General features: G+C 39.3%; 3 protein-coding genes across 3 annotated transcripts; 1 reads left to right on the forward strand and 2 right to left on the reverse strand.

The window, feature by feature from the left end:
- Positions 1–1,984: 1,984 nt before the first annotated feature.
- LOC130727927 (uncharacterized) lies at positions 1,985–4,699 on the reverse strand. Its single transcript, XM_057579233.1, has one exon. The coding sequence runs from the start codon at positions 4,697–4,699 to the stop codon at positions 1,985–1,987; it is 2,715 nt and encodes a 904-aa protein (XP_057435216.1).
- On the reverse strand, positions 4,663–5,548 carry LOC130731635 (uncharacterized). Its single transcript, XM_057583910.1, has 2 exons — positions 4,974–5,548; positions 4,663–4,764 (listed from the first exon to the last, which is right to left on the reverse strand). The coding sequence occupies exons 1-2, from the start codon at positions 5,528–5,530 to the stop codon at positions 4,758–4,760; spliced, it is 564 nt and encodes a 187-aa protein (XP_057439893.1). The 5' UTR covers positions 5,531–5,548; the 3' UTR covers positions 4,663–4,757.
- Positions 5,549–12,977: 7,429 nt separating this feature from the next.
- LOC130733817 (CASP-like protein 2A2) lies at positions 12,978–15,688 on the forward strand. The gene is made up of 3 exons (XM_057586091.1): positions 12,978–13,271; positions 14,088–14,205; positions 15,131–15,688. Exons 1-3 carry the CDS (start codon positions 13,009–13,011, stop codon positions 15,419–15,421), a joined length of 672 nt encoding a protein of 223 aa, XP_057442074.1. The 5' UTR covers positions 12,978–13,008; the 3' UTR covers positions 15,422–15,688.
- Positions 15,689–16,040: the final 352 nt, after the last annotated feature.

Below are 16,040 nucleotides of genomic sequence, written 5' to 3' on the forward strand. Positions count from 1 at the left end.
TCTTTTACCACTTCCGAAAAGGGTTACTTCGACTAAATATTTCTTGCACAACTACCCCGGACACATTCATGTTAACTCATGTCACGTCCAAGTCCTTACACAAATTCATCAAGGTTAGATAGACTCGTCTTACTTTTGTTCTTTTTTCTTTTACTCTCGTATTTATACCCCTTTTCCTTCAGCTGAACCAATACCCAAAGTTCCATGCAAGGAAGACGAAGGTTCCGACAATTCAACAGGCATTCCAATTCAACAAAAGAACGTCCCTAAGGTATATTCGTTAATGCGTTGTTTTACCCTTTATTCAACTCCAAATCCATATCTTATATATTTTCTAGGCTCGAAAGAGAGGTTCTCAAAGCTCGACTTCGGATGCTCGAAAGAAAATAAGAATTTCATCCGAAAAGGACGACTCAGAAAGAACTTTGGTAATCTTATCTTCTATCCTTCTCTTTCGATTTTTTTTTTTTTTTTTTTACTCATTTTCTTCCCTTATATTTTGCAGGTAGACCCAATTCCTGAAGACGAGAACATTTCCTCCAAGACTGTCGATCCCGATGAAGCTGCCCAAGACAATGCTAACTCTAAAGCCTCGGACATTAACGAAGAGAATCCACCGATCTCTTCTGCAAAGAAACGTGCCGGGGCTGAGCCGAATCAAGAGGAGCAACAAGCAGAAACTGACCAAGAAGATTCTGGCTCCTCTCAAAGCGAAAGTTCGGGAGCTTCTTCTCCGACCAAAGCTCAGCAAGAACAAGTAAGTATTTTTCGTTCAACACTCCTTTCTTCGTTATTCCTTAATCCTTATATTTACCTTTTGCATTCTTTTCCAGGACACTTCCTCGAAACCAAAGCCCCCTCCCCAAGTAATCCATTTGTCTTCGAACTCTTCTGATTCCAGTTCTTCTGACTGCCAAAGTCTTGATGACTTTTTAAACTTTCAACCATTACGAATTCAATATCCTTCTGGTCGAATAGTTAGTTATGTTTCATCTGACAATGAGTCCTTTACGCAGGACCTTGGTGCTTCGGCCGAAAAGTCAGATACTGATGAAGACCGTCAGCCTATCCCTTCACCCATTGCCAAAGTCTCGAAGACCCAAGAAAAAGCCCTTGAGGCTTCGAGCCCTGTTGCTGGCAGGAAGTCTCCTCAGTCCATTCCTATCGAAGACTTTGACGCTCTTGCTATGGATGACCCAGTATTAGCCCTTGAGCAACTCATCAGCGGTCAAGTCTCTCTTAGCACCAGTCGAAGCCAAGAATCATCTATGCAAAACGAAGGCACAAGCACTCTGAACACTGCTACCACCATGATCAACAAGCTGCGATCTCTTACGTTCGAGCAAGATCTATTCTCTGCCCTCACCTCGAATCCTAACTTAGGCCGAGAAATTAAGCAACTTATCGCTGATCTTGGCAATGAGGACCTTACTGATCAACAAGAAAAGGGCATTCAAGAAGTTCAAGAGTTTCTTGACGAATCACTTTCGACCCTTGACCAAGCCAAACTTGTCGGTCAAGACTTAGCCTCCAAATTCACTGAGTGCACACAAGCAGCTGAATCATTCGACCAAGCTAAAACCGAAGTAGATTCCATCAAATTACTCGAAGAAGCTGACTCGATGCAACTGAATGAAATTTTGAAACAGATTGCCGAACTTCAACAACAGGAAAAGTCCCTCAAAGCCAATTTGGCCAAGTTCAAGAAACAAAAAACTGAAGTTGCTGCCAAGGCCATTTCTCACGTGAAAGACAAGAATCGGCTTGAAGGCGAAATTTCTGATCTTCAGAACAAGAAGGCGAAGGTTGACAAGCGACTTAAGAAACTCAAGGGTCGATATGCTCCCATGAAAGCCAATCCACCATTTTAGTCTTCTTATTTCTGCTGATCATTTTTTTTTTTTTTACATGGCGCCTGTGCCACTTTATTTCCACTATGTACTCTCTAATGGCGTTTTCGCCATATTTATTTTCAGCTTATGCACTACATTTCTATATCGATCTTTATCTCATGAATCGCTGGCTTAAACCTTTTTAAGTATTTTCCATTTATCGTCAATATTCGAGCAATCGTTCCAATTTCCTCAATCGAATACGCGTTGTTTGAATAACACTTGATCACTTTAAATGGCCCTTCCCATTTAGGGGCCCATTTTCCGTATGCTCGATCTTTTTTGTCCATTGGAAGGATCACTTTCCAAACTAAGTCTCCAACGTTGAATGCCTTAGACTTGACTTTTTTATTATAACTTTTAGTAATTTGTTCTTTTTGTCGAATCATAACTTCTAAAGCATTTAATCTTTCCTCGTCCAATTCAATTAACTCGTCATACATCATATTCCAATAATCATCACACGGAATCTCGAATTGCCTTTGAATTCTAACGGACTGTAAGCATATTTCGATCGGTAAAACTGACTCATGCCCGTACGTAAGTCGAAAAGGGGTTACTCCAGTGGCCTCTTTGGGCGAATTTCGATAAGCCCATAAAACTTGACTCAAAGTTTCATGCCACCTTCTCGGCTTTTGACTAATGTGTTTCTTAACCAAGTTAATTAAAACTTTATTAGCTGCTTCGACTTGTCCATTCGCCTGAGCATAATATGGCGTTGAGGTTAACAGTTTTATTCCAAAATCCTCAGCAAACTGAGCCATTTTCCTCCCAGTAAATACTGACCCTTGGTCAGTAGTTAACGTCTCAGGGATCCCATATCTAAACACTATATGTTCTTGAATAAAACTAATAACCGTATCTTGGTCGACACCTCTCAACGGAATGGCTTCGACCCATTTAGTGAAATAATCGATGGCCACTATTATATAGTCATGTTGTTTAGACGAAGAGGGATGTATTTGACCTATCAAATCCAACGCCCACCCCCTAAATGGCCAGGGTTTCACAATCGAATGTAACTCACTTGCCGGTACATGTTGGATGCCAGCATGCTTCTGACATTCGGCACAAGATTTGGCATATTCAATACAATCTTTTAACATATTTGGCCAATATACTCCTTGTCGAAACAATGTCCACTTCATCTTATGGCCAGCCTGATGCGCCCCACACACACCATCATGAATGGCCTTGACTGCTCGAAACGCTTCTTCTTCACTTAGGCACTTTAGTAAAACTTCATTCACCCCTTTTTTAAACAATTCGTCATCCAAAATCAAGTAACTTAGAGCTCGATACTTTGTTCTTCGGTCTGTTGGTGCATTTGGGTTTTGCAAGTATTTTACAACAGGTTTCCTCCAATCACTATCATCCAAATTACTAATGACCAATACCTCCTGCTCGATCTCCACTTTCCTTTCCTTAAAACTAGGAATGAACTTTCTTTTGACCTTTACTAGCTCTTTAAACTTTTTCCGAGGTAGCCGGTAACCTGACGCAATTTGTGCCAAAACATTCGCTTCAGCGTTCTCGATCCTAGGGATATGACATAATTCGACTTCATCAAAACTTCTTAACATTTTAACTGCTTTCGAATGATATTTCATTAAATTCTCACTAACGCATTGGTATTCACCCGTTAGTTGCTTAATAACCAACTCTGAATCTCCACGAATTAAGAGCTCTCTAGCCCCCAAGTTTAGAGCCGTTTCGAGCCCTATCAATAAAGCTTCATACTCCGCCTCATTATTCGAGCACTCACCTTCGATGCCCAACTTAATTTTTGTCGGGATTCCTTGGGGTGAAATTACCAAGATACCTATCCCGGTCCCCTTTTTATGCCTCGAACCATCGAAATACATTTCCCAAGGTTTCAACGTTACCACCGTCTCCTGTTCTTTCGACCCACTATGATCAACCAAAAAATCAGCTATTACTTGGCCTTTCATAGCCCTTAAATGTTGATAACTTAAAGAAAACTCAGTAAGGGCCAACGCCCACTTTCCAATTCGACTATGAAGAATGGGCTTGAACAGCATATGCTTTATTATATCATAATGGGAAATAACAGTTACATCAATGGGTTTAATATAGTATTTAAGTTTAGTACATGAAAAATACAAACATAAACACAATTTTTCTACTAAACTATATCTAGTTTCGGCATCATTAAGGATTCGGCTCAAATAATATATAGCCCTTTCGATTCCGTCTTCATCATCTTGAGCCAACACACTGCCAATAGTTTCCTCTGATGCCGAAATGTAGAGTTTCATTGGCTTCCCACGAATGAGAGGAGCCATGACTGGTGCCGTTGTTAAGCTGGCTTTTATTTCCTCAAACGCCTTCTGATGCTCTTCCATCCATTGAAACTCTTGTTCTTTCTTGAGTCGAAGCAATGTGGAGAATACCTTGGTTTTCCCGCTTAGATCCATGATAAACCTTCTCAAGAAATTGACTTTGCCCAACAAAGATTGTAACTGTTTTTTATTCGACGGTGGTTGAGTATCGAAGATTGCTTTCGCCTTGTTCTGGTCGATTTCAATGCCCTTTTTATGAACAATGAATCCCAGAAATTTCCCTGCAATTACACCAAAGGCACACTTGAGTGGGTTCATTTTCAAGCCGTACTTTCTCATTTTTTCAAATGACAACTTAAGATGTTCGATATGAACATCCTCAGATTTCGACTTTACTACAATATCATCGATATACACTTGCATAAATTTCTCAATATATTCATGAAAGATAGTGTTCATCACCCTCTGATAAGTTGCACCGGCATTTTTAAGACCGAACGGCATCACCACCCATTCATATGTTCCTAGTGCCCCTGGACACCGAAATGCAGTCTTCGACACATCATCCTCTGCAATGTAAATTTGGTTATACCCCGAATATCCATCCAGTAAACTTAAATATTCATTTCCTGCGGCAGAATCTACCATCATTTCGGCCACAGGCATGGGATATTCATCTTTCGGCGTAGCCGAATTTAAATCTCTATAATCTATGCAAACCCTCATTTTACCATTTTTCTTAAGTACAGGAACTACATTAGCTAACCAATCGACATACCTGGCTGTTCGTATGAACTTTGCTCCAAGTAAGCGCTCCACTTCCTCTTTTATCTTTGAGAACACCTCCGGGGCGAATCTCCTTGGGGCTTGCTTCACTGGTTTCCTACCAGGCCGAATTGGTAACTTCAACTCCACTAACTCCCGGCTTAAACCCGGCATTTCGTCATAATCCCATGCGAAGCAATCTTTGTATTCCTGCAACAAACTAACAATCCGATTCTTAAAACCCGAATCGATCAACGAACTTACATACGTCGGCCTTTTCTTGGTCCCATCTCCTAAATCAACCTCCTGCAAAGGATCCTGAGCCTGCATTTTTAACATGGGATCTAAAGATTGCTCGAATCCAAGGGGTTCATCATCATATATACAATCAAGAACCGGCTCTGATCTGTCTTCATTAAAATGATCCAAGTCTAGGCACTCCTCCGGTTTGCAAATTTCTTCATATTCGGCTTCCTTTGCCGTTCCTATATATTGTTCGGCCTCCAAGGCCGTCTTTATTCTCATCTCGGCCGCATAGGCCGATATTCGAGCTACGCTCGACTCAATCATCTAATTCGACGATTTGCCACTCTCCCGTGGCATTCCGAGCACGAAAATTTTTATTCCAAAGAAATCCGTACTCCGGGTGAAGATTCATTGCATAACTAGTGGAACCTTCCATGTGTTCTTTTCCTTCTGATTCATACGGAGCGATGTTTGCCATCCGCTTCTCGAAATTCTTTCGGTCAACAAACTCCACTTCAGCTTTGTAGTAACTCTGGTCAGCATCAACATTTTCGACCACCCCATCTGGCCTCCAAATTGACAGCTTTTGATGAAGGGAGGACGGCACAGCCCCCACCCCATGAATCCATTCTCGTCCTAGCAACAGATTGTAGTTTGCTTTCGATGGCACTACCACAAACAGAGTAGGTCGAGAAACAGTACCAATTGTGGTGTCCACCAATAACATTCCCAAAGACTTAGAAGTTTTTCCCTTGTAATCAGTCAACATCATGTTATGAGGTTGCAAATCCTCGACAGATTTCCCAATCTTCTTAAGCAGAAACTTTGGCATCAAATTTATGGCGGCCCCGCCATCAACCAAAACTTTGTTGACGCCTACTCCTTCAATGCGGGCCCACACAAAAAGCGGTTTCAAATGCTTCTTCATCTCCATATCTGGTTTCTTGAAAACGGCACAATCATCTTCGATTCCTCCTTTAGTCATCACATAATAACACAGTGGACTGTCATCATCCTCCTCGACGTAGTAATCCTCTTCATCATCAGTGATTTCAGTTTTCACATCGAACTCTTCTGGAAGGATCGAGACTAAGCTGCACATGGACTCAAACTCAGACTCCAGCATTTCAAAGTTGTCCTTCATTTCGACATCTTCAGACTGTTTCTCTTTCCCTTTTGCCTGGTTAGTGGTCACCCAATTCCCAGCATTCTTCATACTCTGCTTAATCACCTGAATAGGAACCATAGGAGCCCCACCACTTTGGCCCAAAAGTTGGTACTTGACTGGCCTCTCAGAACTGGATTGGCCTGCCTCGAAGGCTTTCTCCCTCTGGTGACGCCTCCATTGAGTTTTTGTCATTGGGTTTCGACCTAGATACGGCCTTGGGACATAGGTATAATTCTTATGATTTCGAGAATTATCCATATAGGCAGACCCACTTCCCAATTCGACCACCTTAACCTTAGGGTGAGGCGCCTGACTCCTTGCCATCCACTTGTTGAACGGAACTCGACTTGGTGGCATATAAGTTCGACCACGCCCTCTTCCAAACCCAAAGGATCCCCTTCCCCTTATGAAGGAAGAATCAGCTCGTTCTCTGGACCCAAAACTAGGAGGCCTTTCCGGTATTACTGCGCGGCGTTTCTTGATTTCAACATCTTCTATAGCTTGAGCAGCCACCTTGTCAAATACGACACTGCACCTTGGGCACAACATCACTTCAGAGTAAGACTTTTGGCAACGCTGCAGGAAATCCAGCAGGCTTTCCTCCGACCGAGGGTAAACCACCTTCTTAGCGGTTTCGACCTCTTCTTCCACGGAAGGAGCATCCATTCCCTCTTCAGACAATTCGACCTTCTCCATCCCTGGAGTAGGCCCCACAGCTTCGATATCATCTCCTCCAGTAGCAACCTGATTCAAATCAGACAACTCAACCATCATTATCCCGGCTGGCTCGACGTAATTGGCGTTGCCAATTTGCATTGGGTCAGAATCAATCTTCATAGCAGCCTTATCCTTTTCCTCGAACTTGAGCCGTCCTTCTTTGATTGCAGTTTGCACCAGATCCCTGAAACGTACACAATTATTAGTCCAGTGACTGAATACATTATGAAACTTGCAAAACTTTTTTCCTTTCCTTTGGTCGAAAGGTACTTCTTTTTGATCAGGAGATACTTTAATTTGACCATCTTTTAACAGAATATCATAAATCGCGTCGCATTTAGTAACATCAAAATTATACGCTTTCACAGGAAATTTACCAACACCTTTGTTTGTTTCCACATTTTTAGATTCATAGGGTTTTAACATCCTACAAACATAGGGAGGTCCTGATACCAATTCGGCCACATCAACCTCCTGCTGTTCGATATCATCACAGTTGCCTGGATACGAGTCATAATCGACTTCATATTCGCAACTTTCGACGAACGCGACTTTACCCTTCTTGGGAACTCTATTAAATTTTTCTTTTTTGAGTTTCAAATTTTCAATCTGTCTGACCCTGTCAGCCAATTGAGCCATGTCCCTAAGATGTTGGGTATCTATCTTCTTACGAATTGAGTAGTCTAGGCCGCCAGCCGCCATTTCGACTAACTCATGTTCTGGGACCTGAGTGAAGCACTTCGACTTCATTTGTCTGAACCTATTCAAGTAATCATCTATGGTTTATTTGAATTTTCTTTTCACGCTGGCCAATTCTTTCAGACTGACTTTCGACTCACCCCTGAAGAACTGTTCGTGAAAAACTCTCTCTAACTGAGCCCAATTATGGATTGAATTAGGCAACAAAGTAGTAAACCAAGTAAAAGCATTTTTAGTCAGAGAACTCGGAAAATATTTCATCTTTAGGTTCTCATTATTTGCTATATCCCCTGCTTCTATTTGGTACCTAGCGATATGCTCAACTGTCGACTCTCCAGTATCCCCTGAAAACTTGGTGAACTTAGGGACTTTCCATCCTCTAGGCAATTCTGTTTGAAGGACGAATTCGGAGAAAGCCGAAGCAAAATGGGGTCGATTTGCATAACCCACATTGAATCCATGTTGGTTCAATAACTGTTCGACTATGCCTGCTATATTTTGATGCCCCCCAACGTTATTTTGTCTAACTCTCTCGACTACCCTATCTGCATCCATATTTCGATTTATTAAGATAGGATTTTCAATGTTCAGAGGCATTTGGCCACCAAGGTTATCCAATTGATTTCGACCTTGCACTGCCGCCACTTCGGCATTTGCTTGAAGCGGAACATTTTGAGGAACCGCATTCATTTCGACGGCATTATTCGCCGCTGCCCCCACAGGATTCGCCACCTCGTTTCGAGGGACTCCAAAAGCGTCAGCAATTCGACCCATTTGTCTCGTCAACTGCTGATACGACTCATTTGTGTTTTGGATTAAAGGATTAAACACAGTTCCTATTTGTTGGGCCAACATGTTCACCATTTCGTGGTTGCTATCATCCATTTGTTGCCTCAATACGTTAACAGAGGTATTTGTCAACGAAGTCCCTATATGGTTGACACTCGCCCCTGCCATCCCTTGAGGATAAATATTATTTCGACCCCCGACATTGGAGGCCGAAGCCTGGTGTTGATTCCTCGGGGATCCGACTGACATTACGTTATCTGAATATACGGCAGGAAATGTCCCTACTCCAGCCATTAACCCTGGAGGCATCCCAAATGGCGGATTCACCGGCATGTTCACCGGTTGAGGGCGAGATGCCCCAGCAACCATTTGTGATACGACTGGAGTCGTCGGAGAGGGCACTGTAGCCGCTGGTGTCACCACAGGTATAATATTTTCGGCCACATTGGTCGTTGTTGCCTGTGCCGTTCCAGAGTTCAAGGCATTTCCCTCAACATTCACTCCAGCACCGGGATTTCCGGTTTGATTTGCCGAAGGTCCAGTATTCGCGGGAGGGGAATTACCACTTCTCGATCTACCATTCGCCATACTTACTAGTCTTCCACTTCTTAAACGCATAAACGTGGGTTAAGTAAGTTTGAATGATAACCGAATTCAACAACTATTTTCACAAAGAGGTCCCACTGGGCGTGCCAATTTGTTTACACCAAATTTTGGTAAAACAAATAGAGAATCCAAGGATCAATCTGGGACTGGATTCGAGTCCTCTTGGGTTCTTTGGTGAAAATGAATTAAATTTAGTCACTCAAAACTAAAGAAATTTAATAACAAATTAGAAACAAAACGAATAAATTCGACTTAAATGATAAAAACATGAATAAACTTTCTGAATCTGAATAATAATAATGAACTATAAGATGCAAAGTGTTACACGAATCCCTACTTTTTCACTCTAACTTGGCTTGTAATCATTGTGATCGATCGTAAGCACTTGAGAGTTTTCGAGTAAAGATTGCGAACCTCTATTCTTTCTACAAACCTACTATTTATAGACTTAAAATGTAACTGACTTCTAACGGTCAATTGATAAAACCATTACAAGTGTCTTCTGAATATGTCTTCATCCTACACGTGTCCTGTTTTGCTCCTTACGTGTCTTTCGCGAACTGTCTTCAAAACAACCGGCCTCCCGTAATGGATTCTTCACATCTCGAAAAATACTTTCCAACCGAAGTCACTTAGCACTTGGTAAATTTTCTTGAGTCTCCTTACTTTCGACTACATAGGTCGAAATTATGCAACATAAGTCGAAATTATATAAAATTGTGTAGTCAACACTACCTTATAATGCATCTCAATGTGTTTAATAGATATGTTTTCACTATACACTCTTTCTCTTAATACTACTTATTGTTCTCACAATATAACTTTAGTGGTCTTTCTATATTTTTCAGTATTTGCAACCCAACGACAATATTTTCTTTCATATTCTTTACTTAGATGCCTCATAATCCACGAGTGTTTGTCTAACAATTTATCAAGAAGTAGATTCATCTTCCAATAGAAAATTGTAGCCTGATTTGTACTTTTCTACTTTATTGTCATCCAACAAAATGAAATACGACAGAATATGGAGAAATAAATTTTCCATTGCAAATTATATTCAATCGCTAATTACTTTGCAACGGTTTTCCTCTCAATATTCCGTTGCTAACTCTTATTCTATTCACTAGGATTTTGTGACGGATATCCGTCGCAATTAATACTCTGTCACTAATTACTTTGTGACATAAAACTTCTTTATTCACATCTCATCACTAATTTTTTTTTTTATTATTCAAGAGAATTTTGTGAATGATTAAGTTTCCATAAAAAAATGTCAAGGGAATGTAAAATAAATAAAAAAAAACTGTATTGCCAATGAAAGTGGCAATTTTAGAATAAAAAAAAGTCTCGAATGATAACTCAAGCGGTAAGAGTTTGAGACATATGATATGAGTTGGTGTGGGAGGTCCATGTGATATCTGAAGGATGCAATTTATATTTTCGATTAAAAAAAAGAAAAAAAAGTAATATCACCAAATCTCATTGGCGATTTGCACTAAAGTTGTAAATAATTTTTTTTCTCCAATTCGATAGTAAGTCTTCCAAATTACACTATTTATTTAAAAAGTCGAAAACCCCATCTGATCATACAATATTGTCTATGGATTAAAGTAAAGTTGATGATACGTCCCCTTCCAAAATTTATTACTACTCAACCATCACTTTATCGTATCACATTCATGTACCCTTTTCTTTCTTTTTCTTATTTGATGAGAACCCCTTGTGAACCCAATGGAAATGGAAAGAGATGATGGATACCTCGAAACTTGAATGACAGAATGGGCAAAGCCAAAGTCATCCTGATCGCTGACAACAAAGCAAGAAAGTTTTCTTTTAAAAAAAATTGTTAGCAACACACTTTTAAATAGCTATAGCTGGATCTAGAATACTTCACCATGGAACCAAAGTGTGTTAGCAACCAAACAAAGCCTAAAACCTCTATGTTAGCCTCCTTGAATGAGTTACCGTCAAACAATCAATTGTTTCAAAAGTTTAAATTATTAGGTAAGAGTTACATGAACGATTTTATATTATATTATTTATAAAACGCTCCATCACGCAAGAGTCAATTTGAACTCGTCCGTTTAGACTTAAATCAGGACAAAACACAAGTCCAACTCTATCATGTGCTAATATTCAATTGCTTATTAAAAAAATTAAGAGCGATAATGAATAAATTATTCTAAGATCTGACTCAAACAATCAATTATCCGTAGGGTCGAGATATCCCCACCTTCAGAAGTGCATGTGGAAGTCTCTCAAAAATCACATAAACGGTTTTATATTGAAAATGCTCTTAGAGCATCTCCAACGCTGGTTTCTTAGACCAGGTGGAGATGCTAAGGAACCGTTTCTTATTTTTTGGCAGCGTTGGAGTTGATCTAGGTGGCAGTTTGGTTCCTTACAAACAGTGCAAAGTTCCTTCCACAAGGAACTTTGCTTTTTGGTTTCTTAGCACTAAAAAATAATTTTTTCTCTCACCAAAACCCAACTGATTTCCGTGGAAATACAACAGAATGAAGATGAAGGCAAGAAGAAGATGAAATTGAACCCAACACAGATATGCAGAACATAATAGGAAGACATGAAATTGAAAAAAAACAATATCATTAATTTTTTGAAAATTACAGAGAACAGAAAAGTAAATTTTTATAGAGAAAAAAAAATCCATGGAAGCTCGAATCTTGTAGTGCATGTGTGAAAAGTGACCTCCTTTCCTCCGATCACGTGGAAAAGGAACCACATTAGCTCCGATCTGGTGGAAAAGGAACCACCTCCGATTTGCTCCGATCTGGTGAAGTTGATGACAGGTAGTGATGGGGATGTCGGATTTGATGGAAAAGGAAGCTCCTTTGCGAGCTCAAAGCCTTTGAGCGTATGAAACAAGGGTTGTGGGGGCGGAAGGTGGCTGTTTGGTGGCCGGTTGGGGGAGGATTTGTGGCCGGTTGAGGGCTTAGGCCAGAGAGACAAAAGAAGTGAGGGAGAGAGGATTTGAACCCATAAGTCAGAGGAGGAAGAAGAAGTGACAGAGAGAGGAAGAGAAGAAGAAGAAGAAGTTCAGAAGAAAAGAGGAAGAAGACATGAACGGAAGAAAAAGCAGATTGAGAGCGTGAGAGGAAGGGGTGAATGGAGGCTAGGGTTTCATCAACAGGTTGGGGGATTTGATTTTATAGCTGGTGACCGGTTCACCCGGTCATCCACCCGTTGGGACCGGTTCCAGACCGGTTTTGACCAGCTGGAGCCGGTTTTAAGATGGGTTTGGGTAAAAGTGACCCGTTTGACCGGTTTTTAATATTAAAATTGAATTATTGATTTAATATTTTAATTTAAATTAAAAATTGATGAAAATTAAAATTATTTTTAAATTAGATTACTTCAAAAAAGAATTATTGTTATAAATATTAATAACATTGATTTAATATTAAATTTTAAATCTAAAATGAGTGAAAATATATATTATAAATTAATGTTGTATGGTGGGACACGGGTGAGACCCTTGAAATAGTAATTTAAGAAACCATGGGTTGGAGCAAAATCTGCTTCAGTTCCTTAGGAGTTCCTTAAGTCTGATGTGTCAATACAGGCTCACAGAAATAATGTAGAATATTGCTGAATAATGTGTAAGAAATCAAATAAGAAACTTTAGCATTGGAGTTGCCCTTAGTAGCATAACACTCACACTCATGACAAGCTATGGTCCTATTCTTATCTACTTGACTTGTCAAGTTACCTTTGTAATGCGTAGCTTCCCTATAATTAATGACATGATGGGACATTCAATGCTAGCTACCCCAGTGGTTGGCTGTGCCTGTATATCACAGTGATGAAATTCAGCCAGTTCCAAGTCCAATTTACCAAAGCCTTAACAACTATGGAGAAGGGAAATGTTGTGGAAGCAACAACAAGATCTTCCATGAGACATGGTGATGAGGAAATTGAAGGCAACACCAACATCTTACGCATTGTGGAGACGTTCCTGCGTTTGTTTCCAATTGGTTTGTGTGTGACGGCGCTTGTCATTATGCTTAAGAACTCTCAGGAAAATGAGTATGGCACGCTTGACTACACTGACCTTAGTGCTTTCAGGTATCAACCAATGCAATTTTTCTGTTTGAAATTTCATATATATAAACCATGAATTGCTACTCAATGCATGTTTGGATCTGCATGATATCGCCCAAGATCGATTCTGCTCTAGGGACAATATCTTCACTTTTTATAATATGTTTGGTTCCATGGTGAAGTATTCTAGATCCAGCTAGACTTATTTCAGAATGTTTCAAGCCTTAAGGTGGAAAACCAGGACAAAACCAAAATTAGATGGATTGATGAGAGTTAAGAGAAGTTGCTTATGTCCACTTGATTTTAATTTTACCGTGACTTTCTTTCGTGTATCCAAATCACGACCAACATAAGCAATTTTCATACCTTTAATCTCACTATAATTTTTTACTATTAATTTTATATCCAGACATGAAGTAAAAAAAAAGTGAGTCGAATTCTATGTGAATTTTAAAATTAAACATGTTTATATAAATTTTTATTTGTCAAAATCAATTATGTCATAAAGAGACCACAAGTACATAAATTTCTCACTAAAATTGACTTTGGTTTTAAAATCAAATGTACTTTTCCAGAATTGACTTTGTTTGAGTTTGGTTTAAAATCAACTGTAGATAGAAGTTTATACTAGTAGTAGTAGCTTCAGTATTTTAAATCTAATTCTGTGAAAAAAAACTCACCCCAAAAAAAAAATACTATTATGTGGTTTTGAGGTGTGCTTGTGGTTTGTGAAGCATGAAATATATTGGCAAGATAAATTGCAACTTACAGTTCGGGATTTTAATATCAATATAATGAACCGGAATTCTTGTTTTGGCATCTGAATTTTGTATCTTGTAGGTATTTGGTGCATGCAAATGGCATTTGTGCAGGCTATTCATTATTCTCAGCAGTCATTATTGCTTTGCCCCGCCCCTCCACCATGCCAAGAGCTTGGACTTTCTTTGTGCTTGACCAGGTCATTTAATTTCTCTTTTCTTTTTTAAATTTTATGCATGAATGATTGGGGTGATGTAGACTGGTTCTAAAACTGATAAGGTTGTCCACGGATTGAGTTAGTTTGAAATAAATAAATCTGAACTGATCATATTTAATTAGTTTGGTTTGAGTTCTTCAATTTTATTCAATAAATCTGAACCAAGCCAATCTAATTAAAGTCAGGCCAGTTTGGTTTGGGTCATGAGGCTGGCTAGTTAGTTTCAAAATGTCGTTACCCATTCAGGAAGCGGTTGCATGTCACTCCTAACGGGTCTAACTCGCTTACCACTAAACCAATATTTTAGTTCAAGTTGATAAATCAAAGTTTAATCATTATGCTTAAAGCTTTTATGTATGAAATTTTGAATTTAATAGTCTCTTGTTCTTCAAATAATTTATGCAGTAGTCAAGTCATTTCTAAACTTGGAAGTTCTAGTGGAAAGTTACAAGTTCTATTCCACATAATTACAAGCAATGTATGGAAATACCACTCCTATCCATTTTATCCGGTCATATAATGGATGAGGGGATAGAAACAAAATGAATCCTATCTGGCACTTCTTTCCAACATGTCTCAACTCTCAATCCAAAATCTTAACAATTTAATTTTCATATCCAAACGACTAAGACTGATGAAAAAAACTGAATTGGTCAAAGTGGGGTATTATGGGTTTATTATATGGGTGTAGCTAGAGACTGCAGTATGGAGGAGATGATCCCAATAGGGGATAGAAGTGAAAAGTGGATGTTAAGAGAAAACATGAGTGAAAATGTATAGCTTTATGTTGTAATTCTTATGTCTAAAGCAAGTGCAAAGATAAATTTTCCAATTCATGTATCATGCAACAAAATATCATCAGCAAGACAACTTCAAGAGCTAAATATGCTTCTATATATGTTCCCAGTTGCTTACATACATAATCCTGGCTGCCGGAGCTCTGTCAATGGAGGTGCTGTACCTGACTGAGAAGGGAGACCCTCCAGCAGCCTGGAGTTCAGCTTGTGGGTACTTTGGTCCATTTTGTCACAAGGCCACAGCATCAATAGCTATCACATTTGTTGCTGTCATTTGCTATGTTGTGCTTTCACTCATTTCCTCCTACAAGCTCTTCAGCAAGTATGATGCGCCAGCACCACCAATGAGCAACTCCAATAACAATAACAAGGGCATTGACATTGCTCCTTTCCATGGTTAACCCTAAACTTTGTGCTTGTGGTATGCTGGTGAACACTAATATACAGCTATGTATATGAAGGTGCATTGGTCTGGACTCGGTTAAACATGCTCATGGTTTGGATAAACACAAACTTGAAGTGCTTCTAAACTAATAGCATGTTTGGTTCATGTTTAACTTTTAATGATCACTTCTTAGACTACAAGAGCTAATAGAAGTAGCTTATCTTAGAAGCACTTCTCATCGCAACATGAAAATCTATCGAATTTCCACATGAACATTAAACAACATCAGAAGCATGCTCTTTGTTGCAATGTCTACCATGTTTGGTTATCTAATTGGAGAGGGAACATATTAAAATGGAACATATATAAAATAGTGGAATTGGATGAATAAAATGAAATTTGGCATTTATTATTATAGAATAAAGAAAATTATTTGTTTCATCTTGATTCCTCCAAATTGAAGCAAAAGATAAAATGGAATACTGAATGAAATTGAGTGTAATCTAGCAGGATCGAAGATGTGTCAGCATGGCACATTATGTTTGGTTATCCAAATGGGGAGGGAAACATATTAAAATGGAATTGGAATTGGATGAATAAAATGAAATTTGCATTTCTTATCAAAGAATAAAGGA

Source organism: Lotus japonicus, chromosome 1 (genome assembly GCF_012489685.1).
Source record: "Lotus japonicus ecotype B-129 chromosome 1, LjGifu_v1.2".
Classification (NCBI taxonomy): Eukaryota; Viridiplantae; Streptophyta; class Magnoliopsida; order Fabales; family Fabaceae; genus Lotus; species Lotus japonicus.